Source organism: Diadema setosum, chromosome 8 (assembly GCF_964275005.1).
Source record: "Diadema setosum chromosome 8, eeDiaSeto1, whole genome shotgun sequence".
In the NCBI taxonomy this organism is placed as follows: Eukaryota; Metazoa; Echinodermata; class Echinoidea; order Diadematoida; family Diadematidae; genus Diadema; species Diadema setosum.
This window is the reverse complement of record NC_092692.1, coordinates 32358236-32385123: the sequence shown is the minus strand read 5'-3', so window position 1 is coordinate 32385123 and position 26888 is coordinate 32358236. Positions and strand designations below refer to the sequence as shown.

Here is a 26888-nt window from a genome sequence, read left to right as displayed (position 1 = left end):
TAAGTCTTCTGCCACCCCTGACACAGTTCAGTGAAACTATAGACATGGAAAGGATTCAGCAATATGTCTGGTCAACTTTACCAAAGTATGTACAGTAAGCCATGGACCTCAACCAATTTAGTTTTAAAAGCTTACAAATTTGTATAATTTGTGCAGCTTCAGTCATGTCCAATGTACATGACCTATCACATACATAAATGTAGCACCAGCACCGTAGATGTGCTTGCATATAATCTCAAGCATCTTTTGCATCAAATGCATTTTAAGTGTGATATGAAATGTCGATACCCAACCAAACTTACAGTTAATTGAGGAGAAAATATAAATCTTCATCTAGTCAACTACAGTACCTCATCTTTGAATGTGTACAATCCAAACCCCTATCATGTCACAATTGCCTCAAATGAATCCATGCATAATTGATACCATGTTCTGACTGAAGGTTGCAAGGCATAAAAAATATAGGTCTTTTGAAGTTACAATCTGAATACATATTCTTCTCTATGGATAAATTAAACAGGTGCAGGTATGCAGACAGACAAATCAGTCTAGCAAGAGTTAGACATTAGACTCCCTTCTCCGGATCTCATCAGGCAACTCCTTCTGCGATTCCTCCGGGAGCGGACTCGGCTGACTGTTTATCGAGATCTCCTCCGTCGTCTGGGAGTCACAAGGCGGCAGTGGCTGCATCTCCGTGCCCTGCGATTCGATGGAGACCAGGCGGCCCACGTCAGACTGCTTCCACCGAAGGGTCAGATGCTCCGAGCTCCGGCTCCGCTCACGGAAGTCCCCGCGGGCGAACTGCTTGAAGCGGCGGCTGAACACCTCCTCCGTCATTCTGGGATTCCATCGCTGCCGCTTTTGCTCCTCCAAGATGCTCACAATCAAGTCCTTCAGCTGCGACAGCTGTGAGTCTGTGGAGTTCTCCTCGTTCTTCTTCTCCATCTCGTCGAGTTCTTTGGCACTCTGCCGCGGATGTTTTGGCACCGGGTACGTGGACTCAAACTTTGAGTAGTCTATGTCGTATTGCTTGTCAAACTCGCTGTGCAGAACCAGTACTGAACTACAGAATCGATGCCCCCATATGATTTCAGAGGGCAGGTAAGAGGTCCGTGCCTGTGTGGTGAGGCCCGTTTGTTCTACAATGCCTTCAAGTATGACAACGATCTCAAAGTCAGCCGTGTCCAGGCTGCTGCTGGAGTATTCATATAGAGGACTGTCCTCATCGATGGTGTGTGAGATAATGATGGGCCACACCAGAAAGATCCTGTCTTCCCCGGTATCATACGACAAATCCATGTTGTGGTGATACAAGGGAATGATTTCTCCTTCCTGGGTGACTTTGGGTCTGACGAGGTACACCCTCAGGTGTGCCTCAAATAAGTGACTGTTGCGAATGTCTCCCACCCTGAACATGAAGCAGAGCTTGCCGTCCCTCTGAGCTATGACGGCCTTGCGGCTAAATTTGAGAGTAGCTGCCCGCTTCTTGGGACGTGCGATTTTGGCAAATATGCATCCGATGAAGACGGCATCTATGAGGCAGCTGATGACAGACTGGATGACGACCAATAACACAGCATCAGGACATTTTTCAGTCACACTCCTAAAACCGTAGCCTATCGTTGTCTGTGTCTCCAGTGAGAAGAGAAACGCACCGGTGAATGTCTCCATGTTGTACACGCATGGTTCCCAGTTGGTTTCATTGCGATCAGATGCACCGATATCCCCATGGGATGCGGCAATAATGTACCACAAGATACCAAAGAGGAACCATCCAGTGACGTATGCAAAGGTAAACACAAGCAAGTTCCACCGCCACCTTAGGTCCACAAGAGTGGTGAACATGTCTTCCAGGAAGCGTAGCCGGCGCCACTTGACGCGGGTGTGCACCACATTACAGACACCATCCTTGCCCACCAACCGCTGCATCTGCTTCCGCCGCTTCAGCTTCCGGCGCAGTTTGTACGAGCGCACCGAGTCCTTGCGGTTGTGCTGGGTGGGGATGGGTGGGCCATTGCCGTTGCTGCTGTAGGCACTCTCTGAGGACAGGCTGGTGTTGCTGACCCGCCTATCCATATCTGACTCAATTTTGGGTGGTTCCATGAGCCCCAACGGCTCGTACATGTCACCATCTGGTATAGTGTGGGGCATGGCGAAGCAGGCTCCCAGGCACGTGCTCCTTAGAAATCGTCAGGTACACCTGGGGGAGACGAAAAGTAGTTGGCACATGAATTGCTTAGCTGAGGAATGGCTAGTCAAAAGTAGGCATTAAAAACAGATGTATGTAATTGAGAGACTTACATCAAAATTCCAAACTAAAAAGCGAAACAAATTATGCTCTCTACTAATTTTCTACAATGTATACGATGGCCTTGTTGAGATTTACATTTCCTGCATATCTTGAGAAAGATATAATGGTCACGATCGTAAGAGTCAGTTACACATGAAGTTTCAAAATTTACACTCTAGATTTGCACATAATTTTGTGTAAGCCTTCCCTTCCGCCTACGTGCCTTACAATATGTTCTGTTTGGAGACAATCTTGGGAAGCAAGAAGATTTACTTGATTGGTTATAGTGCCTACATGTACAAAATGAATGTACATGGACAGATCCAGTGAGATGTAAATACCATGCACAGAACTGATTCCTTCAGTAAATATAAGTCTCCATTTTAACCCATGTGTGCAAGCAGAAAATACCTTTCAATATTAAAAGTATTTCATTCCAGAATGGCAAAGTCAGAATACTCTGCCCCTGTCCCTGGACTGCAAATACTCGCACGACCTTACCCTAAAAAGAGCAGAGCAAATAATAGCCATCCTCTTGTAGTCTTTTAAGACTGCAAAGGCTACGACAAATAATCCTTCTCTCGCACCGTTTGCTCAGCAATGCTTTTCTGGATCGGGAAGAATCCATTGCATAATATTGATTAAAGGTTGTCACGGACCGGGAGATGGAAGGCAGTTTATGACGTCTGTATCTCCATCCCAAGTCTCAAGGGACAAGTCCCCATGACAATGTTTCTGGTATATTGTCTATAAGCGCTGAGCACACATGCTTTGAATGGAGGAGATGTGATACAATTCAGTTGTTCTCATAAGGATTATTTACACTTGTGGTGAAATACCGCAGTATTTCCTAACGATAACACAATTTTACTATTCAACATACCTTGCAATTACAGAATTTTGGGTGGTACAAATGTAATTCAGAGTTTGCGCTAATTACACGATATGCAAAATTATATTATGAATTCTGTCAAAAATACCACTTTTTGCACAGTGGTACATTTTCGACACGACAAACCATACATAATGTTGCGCCTGTGCTTCTCACAGTACGAGATACATGGTGTACGCATGCACAGTGCTTAAATACATTGTACCTCAGAGAGGTACACTTTATGGCCAGAATTACCACGGTACATATTTTGTGAATGAGAACTGTTTCAACGGAAGTAATGCAGTATCTACTGACATGGCAATTCGCCAATAAGAACGGTAAGGATGAATTACTGTGGTTACATAGTACTGTATACAATATCACCATGGTACAATATAGTTCCGATGAGAACGCACCTTGTGGGTGACTTTGTAACAACTTCAGATTCCTCCTAACATTCAATATTAGTATAGTGTTGTGGGTGGTTTTTCCAGAGTTATTTAAAAAAAAAAAAAAAAAAAAAAAAAAAAGGTATTGAAATCAAATACCAAGGATCAAATGAAAGTCACTATGGGCATACCTTCATTAAGTTTGCAATTCTTGCAATCTCATTCTTATCTCATTCTTACAATCTGCACATTTGGTTTGTCTTGTAACTGTAGGAGATTGGCAAAAGTCATTCCACACTTTGACCATGTAGTGGCAAGAAGGCACTCAAACAGAACAACCATTCTCTATCAAACAATTCAACACACTCAAACAAAAAGCACACAGAAGGTACTGTAACTCGTAAAAGTCAAACTCAGGATTGAGCCTCTAAAAAGAAAATAAAAGCGGTGGTATTTTCTCTGATTGAAAGTGACCTCCACCCTCAATGACTTTGCATAAGAGAAAGCAAGGCAACTCCAACAAAATCCCACGGTGTACTGCACAAGAAATGGGATACGCCTCAGTAGCATTGGACAGGTAATTTTAATGCTCATTCCTCCCATTCTATTTTCTCCCCTTACAATAGTGCTGAACGTGACCAAACCAATGGTCAAAACTGCCACAAAGTTACGGAATATTAGCCAGCATTGAGTAAACTGGCCTTTAACTGCTGTGTGAATATGTGTGTGTGTGTGCATGTGTGCTTGTGTGTGTGTGGGGGGGGGGGGGTGATGGGCAGAGGGGGATAGGTCTACCTTCTACCAGGGAGGTGAGCTCACCTCCCTGTTCTACTTGAGTACTTGTATGTACAAATGTTCAGTATGTATATTGTATCAAGTTATTTGCATACTATGTACATGTACATACAATGTGTACATGTATGTACTATTATGAGGAGGCTCAACTTGAGTTACAATGTAGGCAAAAAATGATAAACAAATAAAAAATCCAGAATCAGGCCGTTTGATGTGTTTGCTTTTTGCTTTTTTTTTTCTTTCCCGACTCTTACTGGCCTCATCCTTCTCTCTCTCTCTCTCTTCTCTCTATTGTCTGGGGCAAATTGTGATAACGAGCAGTTGAAGAGCATAATTTTATTTATCTACCTCCTTGGCCTGCAGCCAGCACCATGATATGAAAAATAAGAATAATTGTGTTACTTGTACATCAGACATTGTGCACAATCATGCCTTATGTTATCTGGGAGCATGAATGTATTATAAATCACGCACAGCCCATGATGAGGGGGTAAAAATAAGAGACAAAAGAGAACAACAAATTAATCTACAACGACCATATCAGACTGCATGGAATCAAGGTTTTGAGTGGCACTGCTGCTTTTGGTCTTCGCGTTAAGATAGCGCAGCGCCGGAGATGGGTGAATCCTGTCGCCAATGACGTCATCTGTCGTAGTCTGAAACTGTGCCCTGCGTCAGGAGCCAAGCAAGCTATAGGGAAGCCATGCAGGGGTAATCTGTGGTTGTTGGCAGTGCTAATGACATCCTGAATTGGGCCCACACGGCGAGGCCAGTACTGATAGAGTAATCCACCAGTGCTTGGGATGAATAAAAAACAACAACACAAAAACCCAGGGGCCAGGCACTGATATGATGCACTACACCACTCATTAGCTGACATGCATCTAGTCAACGATGCATTGTCCTCATTTGTGAGGCACTGCTGAGGGTCTGGTATAAAAAGGCATTCATTGTACATGAAACTGATATCATCCATCTATCAATATGTAAATTGTAAACTGCTGGCAACTTTTTAACTTAAGAGATAGTGCATTAATCTAAAATTGGATATGGTGGGGAACCTTGTTATGATGAGGACCAAAAGAACAATGGCAATTACTGTACATTGTTACACTGTATCAGGGTACGAAAACACAGATTACAATGTATAAAGTGTTGGATCCTGCAAAATCATCTCATTCATGAAAGAGTTTTCTTGTACATACTGTAAATGTATCTGACCTCTAAAGGTTTCTCTGTACTGCATGGTGTTACAAAATATTTCTCCCATTTGCCCAAATTGGCAAGAGGGCATAGGCCCCATTCTTTTCACAGGCATGTGCCAAGTCATCTTCAAGTACTTGGACGATAGCAAGTTTAATTGTACATTGTGTAGTTTACCAGCTGGCAACCAGGCAATCCAGTTTGTAGCAATCGTGCCAGGTAAGTTGATCTTGATTGGTAATTAATAAGACCGTGAGGTTCACTTTAATAGTCAATGGTAAATAGGGAACTCTCTCCACAGAAATCGGAGCTTTTCTGGTTTCTAATAGCTGACAAGTTTAAAGGACAAGTTCACCTTCATAGACATGTGGGTAGAGTGAATGCAACAATATTAGTAGAACACATCAGTGAGAGTTTGAGGAAAATCGGACAATCCGTTCAAAAGTTATGAATTTTTAAAAAGTATCTGCGCAATCATTGCTGGATGAGAAGACCACTACATAGCATGTGATGTACGTAACATGTGTACAACGATAGAGAGAAAGTACAAAGAAAATTCAACATATTTTCACTTTTCAAAACAAAAGACTTTTTAACACTTTTTATAACATAAGATCACTTGAATTCTCTCCTCTCCAGTAACATGTTGAAGAAATGTGCACTTTTTTCAAAAAGTAAAGTTTTTGTGAAATTCTCTTTATATTTTCTTTATACTATCGTTGTACGCATATGGACATCATACATTGTAGTAGTCTTTTGAATGGATTGTCAGATTTTCCCCAAACTTTCACTGATGTGTTCTACTATTATATTGTTGCATTCACTCAATCCACAAGTACATGTATATGAAGGTGGACTTGTCCTTTAAGTTAGAACCTGCCCAATTGCGATTCTAGTTGAACAGTTGATATCAGTCAGGAGATGCTACGGGACAAGTATTGATCTTTCCATTGTCACTAGCCTGGGAGATTGACTCGAGCACTTTACCAGCATTTCAAGCAAGATGCCGGAGCCCCCGGTCCCTCTCCTCTGCTTCACCCTCCCCATTGTGAACATCGAAATCAATATGCAGCTCCTTGTTCACGGTCCCAACGCTGGAGCCTCTCAGGTAGAAAAGATGGAGGGTAATTGACTAAATTTTTTATTAACTTCCATCAGTCCGTCAATTCTACAGAGATGCCACAAGGAGCTTCCCACATAGCCCGAAATCACAAACACGAGGGCACGGAGGGTGTTGGTACACTACATAGGGGGGTTTCCCTCTCCCACGGATGTGGGCCTTTTTTGTTTCATAATATGAATACTGTGTGTTCCGCGTCATGCCTTGGGCATTGGGGGATATCTGCACACATATCAGCACACATCATTCTCATTCTTATTCAGCATAAGGTAACAATTGTCATCCAGCTAATTTTGGTTCTACCAGAATAAAGAGAGAGAAAAAAAGCAGCAAGTAATTGATCCCTTGTGTATATCTGTAAATTCCCTTCGTGCTTGTATGGAAGCTCTAGTACAAGTCTGATTTTTTTTTTTTTTAACACACTTTTATGACTCCAGTCTTAATTGTGTGTAATCTACATTTGTTTGCACTGGATAATGTACATGTAAATATATACCTTCCATATCTTATTGTCTCTTTTTGTGTGTTTTTCAGAGTGGTTTCTGACAACCACATCCTTTCTTCTCACCGCTCTCTGCTGGATAGCTGGAGAGAAAAATCACCTTTCACATTGTTAATTGTGAAGATATGAGTTCACTCTTTGGTATTCTTCTCACCAGGGACACCTCTGATGCCCAATATAAAAGCAATATAAGATTTCACCCTCATCCTACACAAGCTCTCAGTTTCCAATTTTACATAATTGTATAATGTAACATGTGATGCCAGCTTTTCACATGTAACGCCTCATAAAAGAAGAAACAGCAAGAAGTCTATGCAAACATCTCCTTTCCGGTGATGATTAATGGCCTGTGACTACATGTAGTTCAAAGCCAGCTTTACATTTCATAAAAGGATTTACAGCAATACGATTCAAAATGCAGCGCTCACCAAGGCAATCTTTTTTGCACAATAGCAGAAACCTCTGGATGAACTCACTTTAACTGTGTGAATGCAAAGGCCTTTTGTTTCCTGTCCCAGCACATTCAGGTGTGTGAATGTGTTCAGGTCAGGGAGGTGGAACCATCTCCCCGGTTCAATGAAGTTGGGTGTTTTACTCACACAACTGGCAACAATAACCTCACCTGCAAGTCATCGTAAAGGCACTCAAACATCTGATTTGAATGGACGTGGATGCTACCAGTGACTCTGAAACTGTGAAAAATTGAGCTAGCTGCGAAGAAATTTTGCAGCTGAAAATGAAAACTAATATTAAAAGAAAAAAAAACAACAACAACACACATACACACAAAGACATGAAAGTCTTGGATGACAGGATTTTATACCATATTGGCTGTATTTTCCCCATAACAGGAGTGTTGGGGGCATTGTGGTAGTGGATAAAACTCCTGACTTTCCTACATAGGTTCCAAGTTCAAAGCCTGATGATGAACATACATTATCTATTAACATGGAATTATTGTGTTGTACATGTAGATCTATGATTTAAACGAGACCCTGTATAATACAGGGTAGTATTTCCTTTTTTCATTAAAGGACAAGTTCACCTTCATTAACATAAGGATTGAGAGAATGTAGCAATATTAGTAGAACACATCATTGAAAGTTTGAGGAAAATCGGACAATCCGTTCAAAAGTTATGAATTTTTGAAGTTTTTTGTGCAGTCACCGCTGGATGAGAAGACTACTGCAGTGTATAATGTCACATGCGCACAACAATATAATGAAAATATAAAGAGAATTTCACAAAATTTCATCTTTTGAAAAAAGTACACATTTAGTTGACTCGTTACTGACATATGTTATGGGTAATATTATTCCCATTGCCTTTAGAAAGAGGCAAGTCAAGTGCTCTTTTATTATGTGAAAAAAAAGTGAAAATATGTTGAATTTTCTTTACATTTTCTTTATACTGTTGTACTCATATGACATCACAAGCCTTAGTAGTCTCCTCATCCAGCGGTTCCAACACAAAAATTTAAAAAATTCAAAACTTTTGCATCGATTGTCAAATTTTCCTCAAACTTTCACTGATGTGTTCTTTTAATATTGCTGCATTCTCTCAATCCTTACGTTTATGAAGGTGAACTTGTCCTTTAATGACCACCTTCTACCTCAATCCCCCCCCCCCAAAAAAAAACAAACCAAACATCCAACAGTTTTTGTGCCTCTATTTCAGAAAAACAGAATGAAACAAAACAAATTTCATAAGTTCCTTGATACCCCAACTGGCAGGTGTACAATGTACACTTTTATTCCCTAAAACCAGTCCACAACCGTGCAGTCAACATTGTGTAAACATCAACAGGTATTCCAGAAGAATTGGTATAATTTACATTCAAAAGAACGACAGAAAGTCATCCAACTCTAAGAGGCTGCAACACAAAAAAAAATGCTTCAGACCTCCCGCGGCCAGTTTGACACGTCTTCCTTCGACACATCTTTAGAAACATCACTCCAGGCTAAAATCCACAAGTGGCACCAAATCAATTTCCCCCCTTTTGCTTTCGGAATCGTTTAAGCCATTTTTTTTCGCAGCGAGGTGAGAATTGAATATGGTAACAAAACTGCGTGGGCTCCCTTAAAGGTGTTGGCCATGTATTGATTATTCCATCCCCTCTATCCATATAGATTGACCTATCAAAAACCTGCTCCCAGGCATTTACTGCTTTCACATTGCCCTGTCTTACATTGTACATTTCAATGATAGTCTAACAAGAGGACACATGGAATTCTTTACATTGTAGTTCTCTATCTAATCTCATTAACTGTACATGAAAGGACAGAATGCTAAGAAGCAGAGACATTACCAAATTTACGCGCTACATTGTTGCCCGAGATGGAGATTAATCAATTTTTGTCAATATTGCCAACCATAAAAGGGGAACAGCAAAAGATGGTCATGTCACTCTCTTTTCAAGAATCAGAGGTTTCTTCTGAATAAAGCACCACGTCTCTCAATAAGTACATTTTGTACATTGTGTATGTAACATATAGAAAAGACAAAACTACGGAAATGCTTGGATATTCTAAGCACACATGAAAAGGACTATACCATCACACTGATACATAAAAGGAATGACAATGATTTCCTCAGTTTATTGACATCAATACTTGAGCCACCCCCTCAGACATACCAGGGAGGTGAACTGGACATACAATTGTAGTGTTGTTGTTGTTTTTTTTTATAGTGGTTCACATCGTTTTATTTTTGTATACCAGGTCTGTCACTGAAATTAGAAAATTATTTGTCTATGATCTTGAGCATAGAGTCCAGTTGACAAAAGCAGTACACCATCTTTGCTTGCTTTTTTGCATCCTTACTTGTACAATTCATTGGTTTGAATTAAAACAATTAAATAAAAGGATCAAATTAGTCCCTACACTTTTTATGGCTGATTGATATTAGAGTGATGCAGTCTTTAGAACATGAAAGGAAAAAGTACAATGTATGATTCTACATCATGCCATTCTACTAGTACAAAATTTTATTGAATTCACATCCCCCCCCCCCCCAAAAAAAAAGGAATAATGATACAAAAATAAAAGAAAAATAGTCAATGAGTTGTGCTTTGTCAGAGGCATCATAGTGGTCTTTATGAAAAAGTACACACTGCATTTACATTGTAGGACCTACTGTATTATCAATGGCTAAATCATCAAACAACAATTTGTACAGTATTGTATGCGAGTATGAATAAGATAGATTTTTAATTAAAAGCGCACATGCTTGATTGTACATAAAGCATTCAGCCAGTATTGTGATCACTTTAATAGACAGTCTACATGCACATGTGTACCTGTATTGCCATGCAAAATCTCCCCACGTTGTATAACTTACTCTGTTCATCAGCTCTGGTTTCAATGGACGGCTTTTCTAGAACAAACACCAGTGCATTCTTCCGTGTTCCTTGTTTATGAGGCGTTTCCCCTCACAGCGTGGTACACACAATCATGTACGTTTCATTTATAGCCACAGCATTTACTGAGCACTAATGAAATCAATACCTACATGGGTATACTTACAATATTGTATCTGGATAATTGAACAACTTCTGCACTGGGGCATAGTATGTGAAGTACATGTGCATGTACACAGTTGTATGTATCCGTGTAACTTTGCAGCGTAGTCCCAAAAGGAATTTGACCTGGAAACCAAAATTGCCACATGATCTAATTTTATTTTCAAAGGAACTTGTTTTATGAAGAATGACTTTGCCAAGTATTTTATATTTGGATACTCGAAATCTGTGACCTAATGACGGGATTTCCAACATTTAATTGTAGAGGAAAGTCCTGCCTACCAAATTGCATGATAGTGTGTGTCTGCTGATTAGACTGTGACCAAAACATTTGTTGTATACATGTAGCTTTTTTTTTTCCCCTTCATGAAAGACTTTCATACATTTCTAATACCACCTAAAGTCACAATAATTTTGTATTTGAATGTGCTCTAACATTTAACAAGTAGCTTGAATCTGCTCATAGAATTAAAGTATACAATTCAAACTTTTACTTTATGCAATGGACAATTAGATCATACACGTAGGTAAGACTGCTGGAACTGGTGAAATCTCCCAGTTATTAAACTGCATTAACTTGAGCTCTAACACCAATCAATGGTCAGACTTAACACAAGTAATTACTGATCAATCAAAATAATATTATCAATCCCATCAAGCGTAATTAGTGGGATTGGGCTGGAATTGTACAGTGAATAAAGTGACTGTTTGTTAATTCCTAGAAAAATTGAGTTAAAAATGTCCTAATTCACACTACGTCCAGTGTTGTACCTTTTCTCTCGAGAGCCATGGGCATCTATGTTTTGCCGCAATGTGCCCTCTGTAAAAAAAACCACAATCATATCATTATTATCACTCCAATCAAAAAGTACATGTACACTGTACATCCACGATGAGTTAAGATTTAGACACATGATTGGGAAGACACTGAAATGCCACAATTTCAATCACTTCTCCCAAAACGCAGCAATCTTAATTTTGCTCACATGCCCAGATTTACATGGTCATATGATGTCAAGAGTGCCATGTAAACTCCACTGGCAAGACTATGGCAGCAGCATCTTTGCTTTGCATGTTGTAGATGTACACGTGTACTTGATGCGAGCGTGGATGTACCCCACATCATGTACTGTCGATATCAATGCCAACTACATTGTAGAACACAAACTTGAAATGATAGATTTGATAATCCTTGTGGCTGGTCATGGATGATAGATCACCAATACAAATAGTGAAACTTGGTTCAGCAGACAGCATACAACACCGAACCAAGCACTACAACTATAAGTGTTACTAGCAATCGAGACAACAGTGTACGTTATAATTTTGAGGTCAACCTGCTCAACCTGCTCGTACAGACTGATTTCAAGTTCAAGGTTATTGCTGGTGCTGGTTCTGAGATGGCACAAACATCAGTACACTGTACAAAATGTACAAGCATCAAGCATGAAATCGCATCAGTGCAGAATGCATTAATTATACTGGGTATTGTTACACATGTATGTGTGGATTTTCACTGAATAAAAACATCAATATGAAATAAAACCTTTGTTATCAAAAACAAAGTGACTTTTTTTTAGCTGCAAAGTCTGAAGTTTAATGCATTTTACTGGTTTTTTTTAAACTAATGTACATGTATTACAAGGTGAGTTCACTGGTTCTGAGGAATTTTTCATTAGGACAGGGTATAACACTGTGCATACAATGTACAATCTTGAACCGAGTACAGGGATATTAGGTGACATTTCTGAAGTACCTGTGATGCAACACCATAAAAAAATAATGGGGGGAAAGAAATCATGGTACCTTCACAAAAAGCTACATGCACATACGTGCATACTGGTCACAGATTTGGTATTAAAGGGATACTGGTCACAGGCTTGGTATTAAAGGGATGGTATAGTTTGGTTGAGTTGGGGATACAGGTTTTGACATTTCGCAAGATAATTACAAACTACTTACACTGTACATATGAAATATCAAAAAGTATTTGTACAATTCTATTAGAGGAATTACAAGTTTATTTGATGAAAATCTGTTTTGAAAAGGCCAAGATATATCCAAAAACAAAGTAAAACAAAGTGGTCCTACTAAAAGGTGGGACCCATCTTTTATTAGGAACTTTTTTCTTCTTTTTTTTAAGGATATCCCAGCCACTTCAAAGCAAATTCTAATCAAATAAACATCAATTCCTCTTGGAATTATATGCTCTTTAATATCTCATATAAATGGTTTATAATAGTACAATAATGTATCTTGCAAAAAGTTAAAACCAAAATCCCCATCTCTTTACCAAAACTATACAATCCCTTTAAAATGACTGAGAATCCATTCATCTACTGACTCTGAGTCAGAGAAGCATCATCTCCATGGGCTACTGTAATCAAACACTCCTGGGGTCTGTTTCATGAAGTCATCACATAAGAGTCTTTAAAGGACAAGTCCAACTTCATAGACATGTGGATTGACTGAGTGCTGTAATATTAATAGTTAACACTCAGTGAAAGTTTGAGGAAAATTGGACAATCCGTTCAAAAGTTATGATTTTTTGACGTTTCTGCACAGTCACTGCTGGATGAGAAGACTACAAGTACAGTGTATGATGTCACACGTGTAAAACAATATAAGGAAAATACATTGTATAAAGAGAATTCCACAAAATTTCATTTTTTAAAGAAAGTACACATTCCCTCAACTTGCTACTGAAGTATCAGGTCCTTAAAAGTGTAATCATTAATCTTCATGGATGATTTTTACTGTTGACTGGTAAATGATGCATTATGTTCTCTGAGTCCCTGCATGAAAATGAAAATGATATTCCCAGCACTGAAGGCAATATGAAGGGTAATGTTACTACATATTGTCTGTTATTCCCAGGGTTATTCCCCTGTCCTCTGAAAGAGGCAATTCAAGTGTTCTTTTATTACGCAAGAAAAGTGAAAATATGTTGAATTTTCTTTATATTTTCTTTGTATCATTCCATATATATGACATCACAAGCTGTAGTAGTCTTCTCATCCAGCGATGGAACCGGCATTGAAACTTTAAAAATACAATACATAGGATACAATCTTTCAAACAGATTGCCCAATTTTCCTCAAACTTTCTCACTGATTACATTGTATTCTACTAAAATGTACTGCATTCTCTCAATCCTTTGTACAATGTACTGTATACGCCATATAATTTGTGAGTCTAAATTTTTGCGATTCGGGAATTCCCGACGATTTCGCGAGTGGTTAAATTCGCGATTGTGGAGTCCTGTACTGAACGGAGATATGTACATCGGGCTCAGAGTCAATATTTTCGTGTGTCTTTAATTTCGCGAATAGCACCTGACGCGCGAAATTCGCGAAAATAAAAACCTCTCGAAATATTTGGCGTATACAGTACATGAAGATGGACTTGCCTTTTACGCATAAATCTCAGCATGGCGAAAGCTGCTCAGAATTGCGTAAATGTAGAACTTTATGAGAGACTTTCAAAGAGAAGTAAAATCTATTTCAGGAAGTCTCTCATAAGTATGTCCTATGAACAAAAAGTCTCCCATAAGACTTTCATGAAATGGATTCCAACACTGCCACTTTGGAAACGTACACCTACATTGTACAGTGTACTGTGTACCTGTACATATTAAATACATACAATAATACATGAAATAGAATAGATACAAAATGTAATCTGTAAATATGAAAGCACTGTGGTGAATATGTTATAAAAAGAGAGGAGAGAGAGAAAGAAGTTTTCCTCTCATGTACTTTGAGAGTTCCTGTACTAAAAGTACAGTACACTGAAAACATTGACATCCTTGTTTTGTTTCCATAAATACCGACTGCATACAGCACTTTACAAACTGGCAAGGCTCCAGAAATACATAGTAATTGCCGCCCTTCCCTTTCACTCTCCCACAATGCAATGAATGAAGAATCATCCAGCACGTGTACTGGTGCACATACACTTTTAAGTATCTACACTGTAAGGCAGAAACATTGTTTGGAAACCAATTTCTATTCAAATTAAACTTTTTTGTCTGTTTCAAACATTTCCATTGAATTTGTATGTTTTTCATGTGCGTATTCATATTCATATTGATGGTGACAATATCAAGAATATGATAGGAAAAGTAAAAGGAAGTGTTCATCCAACTGACAAATTTTGATGACTTCTCTTTGATTTTTTTTTTTGGTTGTTTTTTGTTTTTTAAGGACACTGCCAGTAACTGAACTGATTAGCTGTATCAAAGATCCCTGGAATTCTAGCAAACTCAGTCTGCTTTTCCCAAAACATTCTTGACTGTCATGGCATTACAATGTACATGTGAGTTCATATACAAGATAAAAGATTGGCAAAAGTTACTACACAAGAACAGGCAAGCATTTGCTATTAAACATTGGAAGTAACACATTTATGAATGCATAAATGTGTACGAACAATTGTACACTGTATCAAGGAGCTGCCAACATTCAGTAGATTTCATGTGAATCAGTCTGGAGATTCATTCCAATGAGCACACAATGCGGAAAAAACTGTGTGCTTCAATAGAAACTGTACATCTCACACAGCGATGCCGTTCTGAAATCAGTGAGGCCATCGATACATTCTCGAGTCGGGACGCGGAAAGATTATTCAAATGTTCGAGAGGCCTCCCGCAGAATCGGGGAGAATCTTGGCACTAAATGTTGGCAGCTCTGATGCCATTGTGGGAACGAAAATATTGACGCTACGAAATCATTCCTACACGTTGTATACAGTGTACATTGTATGCATGCATGATCAGCAGTGGCATTTAGTCAGTGATACATGTACAATGTACTGACGTTTGAAAAAAACATGAGGCCGAGACTGCCAGTTCATTACTCTTGGTTATTACCCCCCGGTTAGGCGATGAATGACGGAGGATCTACTGTGAGGTGATGATATCATCATTGATTGAATTTCATTTACAATATCACCCCAACAATCATTGTGGTTATGTGCAGCCTTGGTGCACAGGTTTGGTACAGAGATACTGTGTGACTGAGTCTGGTGCCAATGATTGTATTAAATTAATGTAAAGCATTAATTTGTTAATGTGGGCCTCAATAGGTACCACCATCAACAGTACCGGGGGAAGAAATTTGATTGATTTTTAATGATGTCAGACCTGTATGACTCAATGAATGTGATGGTTCATAGATATTGTGCTTTCTTGCATGGCATGTACAAGGTATAGACAATTCAAATATCACTGGATGGACACTAAATTAAAATTGTATCTAGACTAATCATGATCTTTAAAAAAGGATGCTGCTATTATTGTATTAATCGTAGTATGCCATTACTGGGGGAGGGGGAATACTCTTTTCTTCTTGCCTTTGCCGGACATGCACATTTCACATGCATTGGACGATCTGATATCTGATTGAGAAAGACAATGAAACACACAATGCAAGTAACACTGTCCAGAGTAGCCAGAATTGTGAGTCTGACCTTAATACAGCGAAATAAGCTCTGGTGTCTGTTGACTTAATGACTAACCAGAAAAAGAATACAATGTAGGTGCCCAATCAGGGGTCCCTGATTTAATGCAAAATAAAGCAATTTTCTGTAAAGATGATCAGACCTTCACTGAGGAGAATCCATAAATCCTTTGGTAAGAACTGAATTGTGGGATTTTCCAGTTGTCTCAGTTAGGAAAATGTGAGAATCCGGAAATTTTCCATGGTTACGCACATCCTGCCATCACATGGCTCTGAAGGGACTGAGACATGCATCTGATGCTGGAAAAACTGGGCAATTAAGAAGTCGAGTGGATACGTCCACTTTTGTATGTGTACAATGTATGTGTGAGTGTGTTTGCGTGTGTTTGTCATGAGCACCACTCCAAAGTTCATATTGTATCTCAAACAGTGGTCTTTGTCTAACCCATCGCATGATTTGAGGTCGAATGGGACATAATGCAACAGAATACAACGTACATACTTGTTGGCTGAAGATCACATAATGCGACTTACAGTCAGGCTAGTTTCCAGCAACTTTCCTGAAAATGGCCAGAGTGGGTAAGCCTTATCTGAAACCTCAAAGTTAGCAAAGGAAAAAATGCTATAATACAATCACACACAAAAATTAAGTTTAAAAAGATATCAATGAAAACATTTTACACCTAATGAATGCAATCCAATTTTCAAAGCCAGACAGCTAATTGGCAAAAGACTCATGATATGCCACTGACATTCACTCTTGGCATTCTACGATATAATGATAAAAAAAAAAAAAAAAAAATGTTGCATTAAAATAATCAGCTCTTTTGAGAATAGGCATGACTCCATTAGGAGTGACACAAGAGTGACCGAATTATACCCTTAAAATAAATTTTATATTATTATTAAAAACCAGTCTTGAGTCTTGACAAAGTAATCCCTACAGCAACTGAAACACAACTAGACTGGAATGGGTTGGTGCAGTGGCTGTAGTAATGGTGCATGTGTTACACAGTACCATTATACAGCATTTCAAATATAATTGAAATGTGATGCTATGTGCAAGTAAAAGATGCTCTTGAATTACAGCATCCTGTCTCAAAACAGGAGGCTTCATCCTTCTAATAGCTGGAAGGGCAGCCTCCTGGAAAGCAGCAATACATTTACATTGTACCTTTGACAGAAAACATTCTATCTGTGCACTGTAAAATTAAAGTGTAATGTAAAATGCTGCAAGATTTGCTACAAAATACCCCCCCCCCCCAAAAAAAAAGCATGTGATTACTGACAACTGAACATGATCATGTGATCATGTGATGTGATCATGTGATGCTTCATCATGGATATGCCACAATACTGATTCAATACACACCAATGGAAAAGTACACATACTAAACAAATGTATTCACCTATTCAGGCAACTTTAGAATTGGAATTTTCGTACACATTTCTCTGGACAGATTTGTAGTGATGCCTGTAGTGCAGCATCACATCTCAAGAGAGCTACTACCAAAACAGATGGGGCTCCATGGAAACAATAGCTACACCCAAGCGTGCTCACTCACTGTTTTAATACTAATTCACTTTTCATTAAAGAGAATGCATTTTATACTACCAGTACTTCAGCCATGGCAGAAGATAGGACTAGACCTACATGTATAGAGCTACAGTCTATACTATTACAGCTCAAAGCACAGTAAGAACTATTAGGGGGGTAGACGGTACAGAACAGACAGTATAATAGCGTGGGCATAAACACAATGATCACAGCCTACGTCCTATACACACTATAACATTGATGATGGGACTCGGCAGACTTTAATAACAGTTAGCTAATCCTTTAATGTGCCCCACTTTCTGCCCCCTTTGAATATTCCAGCCAATCTCCAGATCAATGTTCGGAAAGATCAAATGATACCGATAATGAGTGTGTCCAGCATAAACACTGCCCTGCACACAATAAAAATCATTAGAGAAGCACATTGGTTATAACACCCAATCACCCACACAAACTGTATAGTGTCGCACATGCACACCTACTCTCACATACTGTAATTTTACTGTTTAACACACCCACGTTTACACACGTAAAAGCCCCCAAAATCATTAATTTCCACTCCCATTGAAACATTGATTACTAAAAAAGCACTCAAGAGAGTGAAGACCTCCACCAAGCAACTCATTTCCACAGCTGCACACGCATGCTGAAAATTGCCCTTATTTCCCAACAAGGAAGCCTTTCTGTTGTCTCATTTGCAGAGTCTACCTCGTCAGCAGCTTTACACTGCACTTCGTGTTCACGCTCAGTGAGCATACATGTACACACTTTAAAAATGCGCAGCTTGAACTCCCTCGTTTGTTGCACAGTATTTGTCAATGATAATCCTTAAAAGCATATAAAAAGATATCCTGGATCTACCGATGATTATCCGAATCATTACCAAAATTTCATCATCTTCTTGTGCTATTATCAACTTTTCCTGAAAGTTTCTACCAAATCTGTTCACAAACCTTCCAAGTTTACAATGTACTTTGCAAACAGACAGACAGACAGATCTAAACAAACCAAAGAATGCCAACCAAAACATAACCTTCTTGGAGGAGGTAAAAAGAATTCACAAAGTATCAAGGTTTATAACTCACAGGAAGAATGCCCACTGATGTGTGGACTTTACATTCACAATACAGTTTCCCTCAATGGGATATCTCTTATTTTTTAATCTTGTTCTTCTATCCAAAGTCATCTTTTCTTATTCACAGTGTTTGCACTTCTTTAAACTATTAAAGGTAACTTTTTTTTTTCTCAATACAGAGTAGAAAAGAAGATATAATCTTTCTGAAGTTGTTTGGATTTTAAAAGCAATTATGAATTTACACCCTGTATTTGAAAGGTGGAGAGATACAGTACACACTGTAGCTATACTAAGAAATGGGGTTCTACAGAAATGTAGTACCTACAGCTGTACAACAGGATATTGTACAATGTGTAATGTTAAGAATTGAGGTGACAAAATCCTACTTGTCTTGGCATACTGCACAATGACTGTGAATGACATCACCGAATTGTGAAAATGTGTGAAACTCTGAAATACAAAGCTTTTCCCACACCTTTTCACTGCACGGTGCATCAAGCATTTTATACAAGTAGATATGTTCTTGCTTCGACATTTAACCGGATTCAAGTAAACTTGGCCTTGGATATGATGGTATGTCATCTGTTTGATAATGAGAAGTACCCTGGTTATGGTATCTACACACTGTACGTACTGATATGCCTTGCTCCTTTGAAGTCAGTAGCACCACTACTAGCAACACACATTGCATGGCCGGCGTAACCGTGGGGGCTCGGGCCCCCACACTTTTTGTGCACAATACAAAGGAATACATAAGGTGTCATCACTTTGGGCCCCCACACTTTTTTTGAACCCGGAAGTATACAGTGTAAGTAGCACTAAATAGAAAGAGATCCTGAAGTGTGAGTAAGGTTATGTTTTTCCACTTTTTTTTTTTTTTTTTTTTTTTTTTTTTTTGCTTGTCAGCTGAAGAAACCTGGAAATGGAAGGGGAGAGATGAGCTGGGGATTTTTTTATTTTATTTTATTTTATTTATTTTTTTTTGCTTGTTAACTCATGAAACCGGAAGTGGGCCCCCACACTTTTGAAAACGCTCCGCCAGCCCTGCATTGAAGGTAATTATTACAAATTTAAATGCTCTGCCACTCACAAATTATGAATACCACTGTCCAGGTGTCACATATTAATCTTTTCACAACCTCAGCTGTCACAATGACATGTATAATTACATACATATGTGTTGGCAATGTAGCTGGCAATGGCAATGTCAGACTCAGAACTGTGCAATGGAGAATCAATACTATCACTTCAGTCAGACCTTCTTCGTTTGCAAACTGTGAATAAATACAGTGTACCTTCCACTTTACAATGACTTCTTCTTCTTCTATAATCTTCTATAATCTTCAAAGGGCTATAAACTGCAGCCTATCACGAAGATGAGCCAGGCTATAACAAAACATTAAAATAAGCGTTACATATAAAATCAAGGTGATTTAATCCTACATTCATAGATAACTCAAGTGAGGTTACACAGTAGGTTTGTCTTTTAATACACTGCCCAGTCACTTGGTCTCAAAAAGAAATTTCAGAACATCTACTATAAAATTGAAATCTTTGTAACGTTAATATCATCACCACCCCCCCCCCCTTAATTGCTCAGTTATCCTCACATATATGGCATAGGGATGAGCTATAGTTTGTCATCCATTGGACACAAGCAATGATGGCAAGCATGCATTAGTCACCTCCATGACTCATGCCCTGCATCTCACTGCATGTATGATTGATCCCATGTTGTAAATTTAAATACTGTATTCTGTAACATTTATAGGTTGCCACTTTTAGAGAAATGATAAACAGTCAAACTCAGAGGATTCCAGACCACTACAGATTTTACACTCACATCATCCACAATCCACACACGCTTACAAATTTCTCATCGTAGTGTATGTTCCAAAAATACTAACTTGCAATCGTGTAGAACCTGCTACTGATATGAACAACAACGCATAAAACATAAAATAGGCCTATCCTAGGTCACAGACATGGATTTCTACTTGCTGGAACCGACAAAGCCCCACTAAAAAGGAAAAGAACGAAAGGTTTTGGCATCTCGCCTCCTCGAAATACAAATCGCAAATATACACCAAGAGAAATACGAACAGTCGAAAAGGAGGGAGACTTCGCCAGCTTATGAATCACGCCCAACAGAATTCATGAATGAAACTGGTGCACGTGGCGTGGTGGATTGGAAGCAGCATGCAGCAAGCAGTTCGCTAGCTAACCGCAGGAAACCGCTCGGTTTTGTGCCGATAACTTCGGCGTAAGGAATCGCACTTCTCATCCCCGACAAAGCCAGCTTCTCTTACTGCTAGTATTAATAACGGTGAACGTGATAATAAAACCGAAGTACCAGAGGTTACATAGGGTTTCTACTTACTTATGAAGTGATGTTTTGGTATATCCAAGGTATAATAAATATCCAAAGAGAAATTGTCGATTTGGTGGTACACTTCCGTGACTCTCCTGCCCTGGTGATCCTCCCGTACTGACTACTGAATTGGTAACTTTCCACGCAAACGCGGCGCCCCGCGATCGCGGTATGATGCGCCTGTAATGTGATGTCTAAAACTCGTCACACCGACAACCGCCGCGTCGCGCGCCGTCTGGATTTGATTCGTCAAGATCAGAGGCGGAGGCTTACGAGCATGCGTGTGTTGCCCGCACCTGCTGTTTCGTCAGTGGTATCAGACACGCGAGCTCGAGCTGAAGCTAATACAGTATTCATCGCATAATCGGGCATCTGATAATCGGGAACCTCGCTTAAATGACATACGCTTCCCAGAAACATTTCCAATGCACGTTATTTTCACTGGATAATCGGGCGGGGACCTCTGATAAACGGGACAATTTTTCTTCAAGCGATCTTTGATTTTGTTGATATTTTACACAAAAAATCTACCAAAATACCACAACAATATTTCAGAGATTCCCTATCAGTTGTCGTTTACATCGAACTTGCAAAGCAAGCTTCGGACTGGTGTGTTTTGACCTCCGTCCATCCAGTACACGTACATTTCAGCTCGCTGCCCGCCTTCGCTTTTCTGTAGAAGATGGCGAGCTACACATATTGTAGATCGCTACATATTGACAACACATCTACAGTGCAGTGATCGCGGCAAGTAAACAATCAAGCCGTGATGATTGAATGATTGAAGGACTTTTCATTGACGTTCCCACATCAGTTCTAGGTAATCATTTCCCATGGTTGTGGATTATGTATTTATACGGAACGCCCTACGTGTCCAAGAATTCTACGAATGTTTAAGAAAGTGCTAGCTTTTAATCCACATATTTTGTGTTCGAAGACAGGTGACAGAAGAAGAACCCGGTTGCGACTACTCTACATCATTGCGAGAATGCAGGGAGAGCTAGAGGGTCGCGCCGAGGGGTAGCGTGGTTGTGTATTCATGTACATGTACAGTACGTCAGTATGCATGTGTGTGTGTTGACGTGTGTGTGTGTGTGTGTGTGTGTGTGTGCACTACATGTACATGTCGTATGCCGTTAGTGTATGGTGAGTGCTCATCGCGAAATCGGGCACCTCGCTTAAAGGGGCCGTTTTTGCTACTCCCAACCTGTCCCGATTATGCGATGAATACTGTACAGTACAACTAGGGCGCCTACTGCGCCTGCTGCTAGCTGCTGCATGTTGCACAGTGCTGGATAGGTTATTAGCGCACGTGTACCGTACTTATACTACGGGCCGGACGCTGGGTTGTTTTCTCCATGCATGCACAGCATACTAGTATGACGGGAAGAAAAGTGTGGCTTGTCGCGCGCAAACGACAAACAATGGCGCGAAAAGACTAGTCGATTATCATTTCAAAGAGGGAGCACAGTTGTCAATCTTTAATCGATTTTAATGACACAATAATTAAAGCTTATAATCGTTGATTTTTTTTTCTCTGTCAAATACTTTATCAAATAAAGATCTAATGGGACATAAACAAAGATGCTGAGATACTGTAACAAAAATGCTGTCCCTCTCGTCAATGTTCACGCTGTAATAATGGAACACTCCAAAACTTCTTCGGCCAACCGCACTCTACAGGTACATAGTCAAAGAGGTATAGAACCTCTTTGTACATAGTACAGTGTACCAGTTACTGAGCTCGTCCTTCGTCGATGTAAATACGACTGATTACTGTATCGTGCCATATCACCTACATCTCTATAGATGATTACCATCTACTGTAATAATTTCCGTCAACCTCCATGGAAGCTCATTACTGGGGGTTTAATGGCATACGTATTGCAGGCAAAATATCAGGATTTCAATGTTTATTTAAATGCTTATTAGTATGATAATTTAGTGAGTTCAGCATAGTATAAAAAGTTAAATGAAACCCCAATAATTTTCACAAACGGAAGAAAGAAGAGTAATCTGAACTTGAGGAAAAGGGATAAAGAGAAAAACACTCTTGAAAATCATTTCAAATTCGGTGCTCTAAAGCATTCAAAGAGCACTTGACTTAGCGCCATCATGAGGTATAGAGAATCTATTGTACAATTACTGTATTTCCTTCAGTATAGCTCAGTTACGTGTCACGTGAACTTTTCATATAAATTTAGGATTTAGTGGAAAACTGAGCAAAGAAAATGGGATTCCATCGGGATTCGAACCTGAGACCTCCGGATTACTAGTGAGGTGCTCTACCGACTGAGCTATAGAAAGCCCTAGTTCAGTGTTCGTCCCAGAAACCCTAAATGAAATTATCAATGCTCGAATGGTCAGAAGCTATAGCAGTTTGTTTGTGTGTGACACACACGTACACACTTGAACCTGGCATAAACCCGAAGGATAATTCAACTTTGGGATAAATGTGAGGGATCGCCGAAGTGATGCAGCTTTTTGAGTATGTAACAAATGCAAACAGAAAAAAAAAAACTGAGTATGAATGTTATTTATTAGTGGAAAATTGAGCAAAAAAAAAACTAAGTGGGATTCCATCGGGATTCGAACCCGAGACCTCCGGATTACTAGCCCGGTGCTAATGTTACTTATATTCTTTTATATACTATATATGCAAACATAATATAATATATGATATACATGATATATTCAAATGACAACCATCAGTGACCTGAAAGTGTGTGTGTGTGTGCTTTTTTTAAGTGCTACCAGATGTGTGAAATTTCTTTCACACTTACTTACCCATTCTACGGTGCCTCACGATTTGTTGTACCGTACCCGTCTAGAGAGGGCGGCACATTCCGTGATGGAATACAGTTCACAGTACATGTAATATTGTAATTAGCGCTTGTCTGCAACGACCTCTAGAACTACAAGTCATACTTTACGAAAACATGGAATACTCTTTTAGAGGAGCAGTTGAAAACCAGCTAAGCAAAAAGAAGCATTTTACGTAAAAGTGCTGCATGAAATTCTTCAGTGAGTATAGTTGTAAAGACTACACATTCACCTGCACATTCCAATATGCACCTGGTTCGTACATGAATATTATTTTTTTTATACCATAGTGTTTTATGAAGACCTTTCCGATTTCAAAAACATAGGTTGCTGGTAAAATTCAAGACGGGTCGACATTGACCTTGATCTGCCTAATCATGCTCAAAGTGTAACTGTGAAGTGGCTTTTTAGCCAAAACTTTTAGCTTGTCCAGTCTACTTTTTCCAAACTTTCACGGACCGTCTCATCAAACTTTAAACATTCACTAAATTAACATAAACAAGAAAACTTGGGGGAGAATCCCCTCTAGCCAAAGATTAAGATGTATGCAACTAGGAGGATACAGTAAACCAGAACTGTGTTCAGCTCAGTCACTTTGCTGGAACCATTATAGATGCTCTTAAGGGGAGTTGAAACCTAACGATTCAATATGTGGATTGAGTGAATGCAGCAATCTAGTTTATATAACACATTTGGGTTTCATTCTCCTTTAAAATGGTACAATAAACGTATTCTCAACAAGTGTAAAGTGCCAATTGTGCAAAAATTTTCCCGAATCCTTAGTAATTGTAAAAACTGTAAAAACATCTTAAATTAATGGGGAATTTTCTAACATTGGAGAAGAAAATCTGTAAAATGTAGCTCAGATGTTCAGCAGCAAACAATATTACGATACTGGATTCATGAAAATAAACAGGAATGCATTTTGTCGAATGTCACTTATATTGGGTATACAATAAATGTACTAGTATATTACTAGTATATTTAGCTGAATTGCCAACTTCAAAAAAAAATGCAGTTTATATCTATACCTCCCTGAGAAATCCATTTTCCATTTTAAGGCCTGTAGATTTACGCGAAAACAAGATTTTGCCGTGATTTTCAAGTTTCCCTTATATACTTTTCAAAGTGCGAGTGACACGAAAACGTCGCGTGTAGACGTCCATTTTGACAAGATCTTGTTATTAGAATGCTGCCAGCTACGTCAGCTGGAAGAACAGTCATGTTTCTGAACATCATTATTTTTTCTTGTTCTTCTGTTTATACCATTTCTTACGAGTGATGACATAAACCATTGGCAGAATGTTATTTTTTTTTCACTTATTTCATCAGTATGTTATAATTGATACTGATAGAATTATGTGTAAAACTTCGCATGAGAGAGTCATTAAGTCATACATGTACTAAAAAAAAAAGTCGGCATCAGGCAAAAAGAGGAAAAACACAATACACAAGCAGCCTAATATGCACAAAACAGCGAAAAGTGGTCGAATAAAAGACTACGGGATGGTAGTATCAGTAATGAGATCACCACGCAAGCCACACCAAATTCTGCTCTCAGAATCTAGTCTATATGTTACCATGTAGCACTAAATCTATTTTCCGGTTAGTTATGGGCTATGTTCACTCAAGTTGCCCTTCTGCCATGTCTGCGCTGTTGGAAAAAACGCCCTCTTTTTACATTCGTCTCTTTAACAAGAACTGGCATGGCTAAAGCAACGGATTGCTTAGTATTTGGGATGTTTGCGAATTTGATCACGTTTTCTTTCCTTTTCTCTGTGATATTTCTACCATTCTCTTTGGGGTTTTTTTTATATTCCATTTTTTTAATCACATAAAATGGTTGGCATTACACTGTATATGGATACAGATAAGTAAATGAACATACAAAGAAAAGCAAACGAACAAACAGAGAACATAAAATATGTAATGGACCCGATATTTAAATCCCTTACCTTAAAGATACGTCGGTTATTACCCAAAACGTCTCAATACATGGTTTATCTGGTTCCCAATGTAGGTAAACGGTGTTGATGACAGCAGCAGTTAGCTTCAGTTTAAAATATCTTAGAATTTGTGCACAAGATTTTTCCAGACTTTTGTTGTAGTTGTTGTTTTTGTTTTTGTTTGTTGTTGTTTTTACGTTATTTACCCCTGCTTTATAATCATTAATAAATTCATGTTTTACAATCATTTGATATTAATTTTTTGTATTCCTTTCTCTATTATACTTGCAGTCCCTTTGCGGGGTTTTTTCCCGTTGATTCCCTCTTATGTCTTTGCAGGCATTGTACAGCGTTATATTGTACAGTATCACTCAAGCTTAAAGAATAACAAATTAGGCTGTTTATATGCTTGCATTTGGAGGAAGTGTATGGTAGAAAGATCTGAGATTTTGATAAAGCTTACTGGACATGCAACAATTCCTTTACGCTTCGATAGATGACCCTTGGTGACACCGCTCTCTCCCAAGGCATCCATATCTGTGGTGTATATTTCAGGTCACATATCCCACCAGGATTTTCCTTCCTCATTTAGGGTAAATTAATCCCACTTTCCTCTTCACATTCAGAGAAACAGAACAGAGTATAGGAAAAGTGCGTGGCTAAGTTTTTGCGCTCTAAAACACTCAATGTATACACAGTATATCTGTGTCGAATCGGTGAAAACGTCACACTAAGATAGAAAGCAGACGGTGAAAACGGGCTTATAAATCTTTTTTTTTTTTCAAACTGGATGGCATTAAAAGAATGCTATACCATGAATGAGGGAAGGGAACGTCATCTTGCCACTCTGACCTTGACTTTCCAAGTTATCATCCTGGTTGGTTTGGTTACTCTTTCTTCTGGTTCGGGAAATGCCGGTAGGTAAAAGTTCCTTAAAAACTTTGTAAATGTATGAGACGTTAT

The 26888-nt window shown here is 39.0% G+C and overlaps 1 protein-coding gene across 1 annotated transcript; it reads right to left on the bottom strand.

The window, feature by feature from the left end:
* Nucleotides 1-254: 254 nt before the first annotated feature.
* Nucleotides 255-21282, bottom strand: LOC140231509 (ATP-sensitive inward rectifier potassium channel 12-like). The gene is made up of 2 exons (XM_072311643.1): nt 21166-21282; nt 255-2200 (listed from the first exon to the last, which is right to left on the bottom strand). Exon 2 carries the CDS (start codon nt 2149-2151, stop codon nt 559-561), a length of 1593 nt encoding a protein of 530 aa, XP_072167744.1. The 5' UTR covers nt 2152-2200; nt 21166-21282; the 3' UTR covers nt 255-558.
* Nucleotides 21283-26888: the final 5606 nt, after the last annotated feature.

Coding starts and splice junctions, on each gene's coding strand:
- LOC140231509 (XM_072311643.1), bottom strand. CDS start 2,151: ATGCCCCACACTATACCAGATGGTGACATGTACGAGCCGTTGGGGCTC.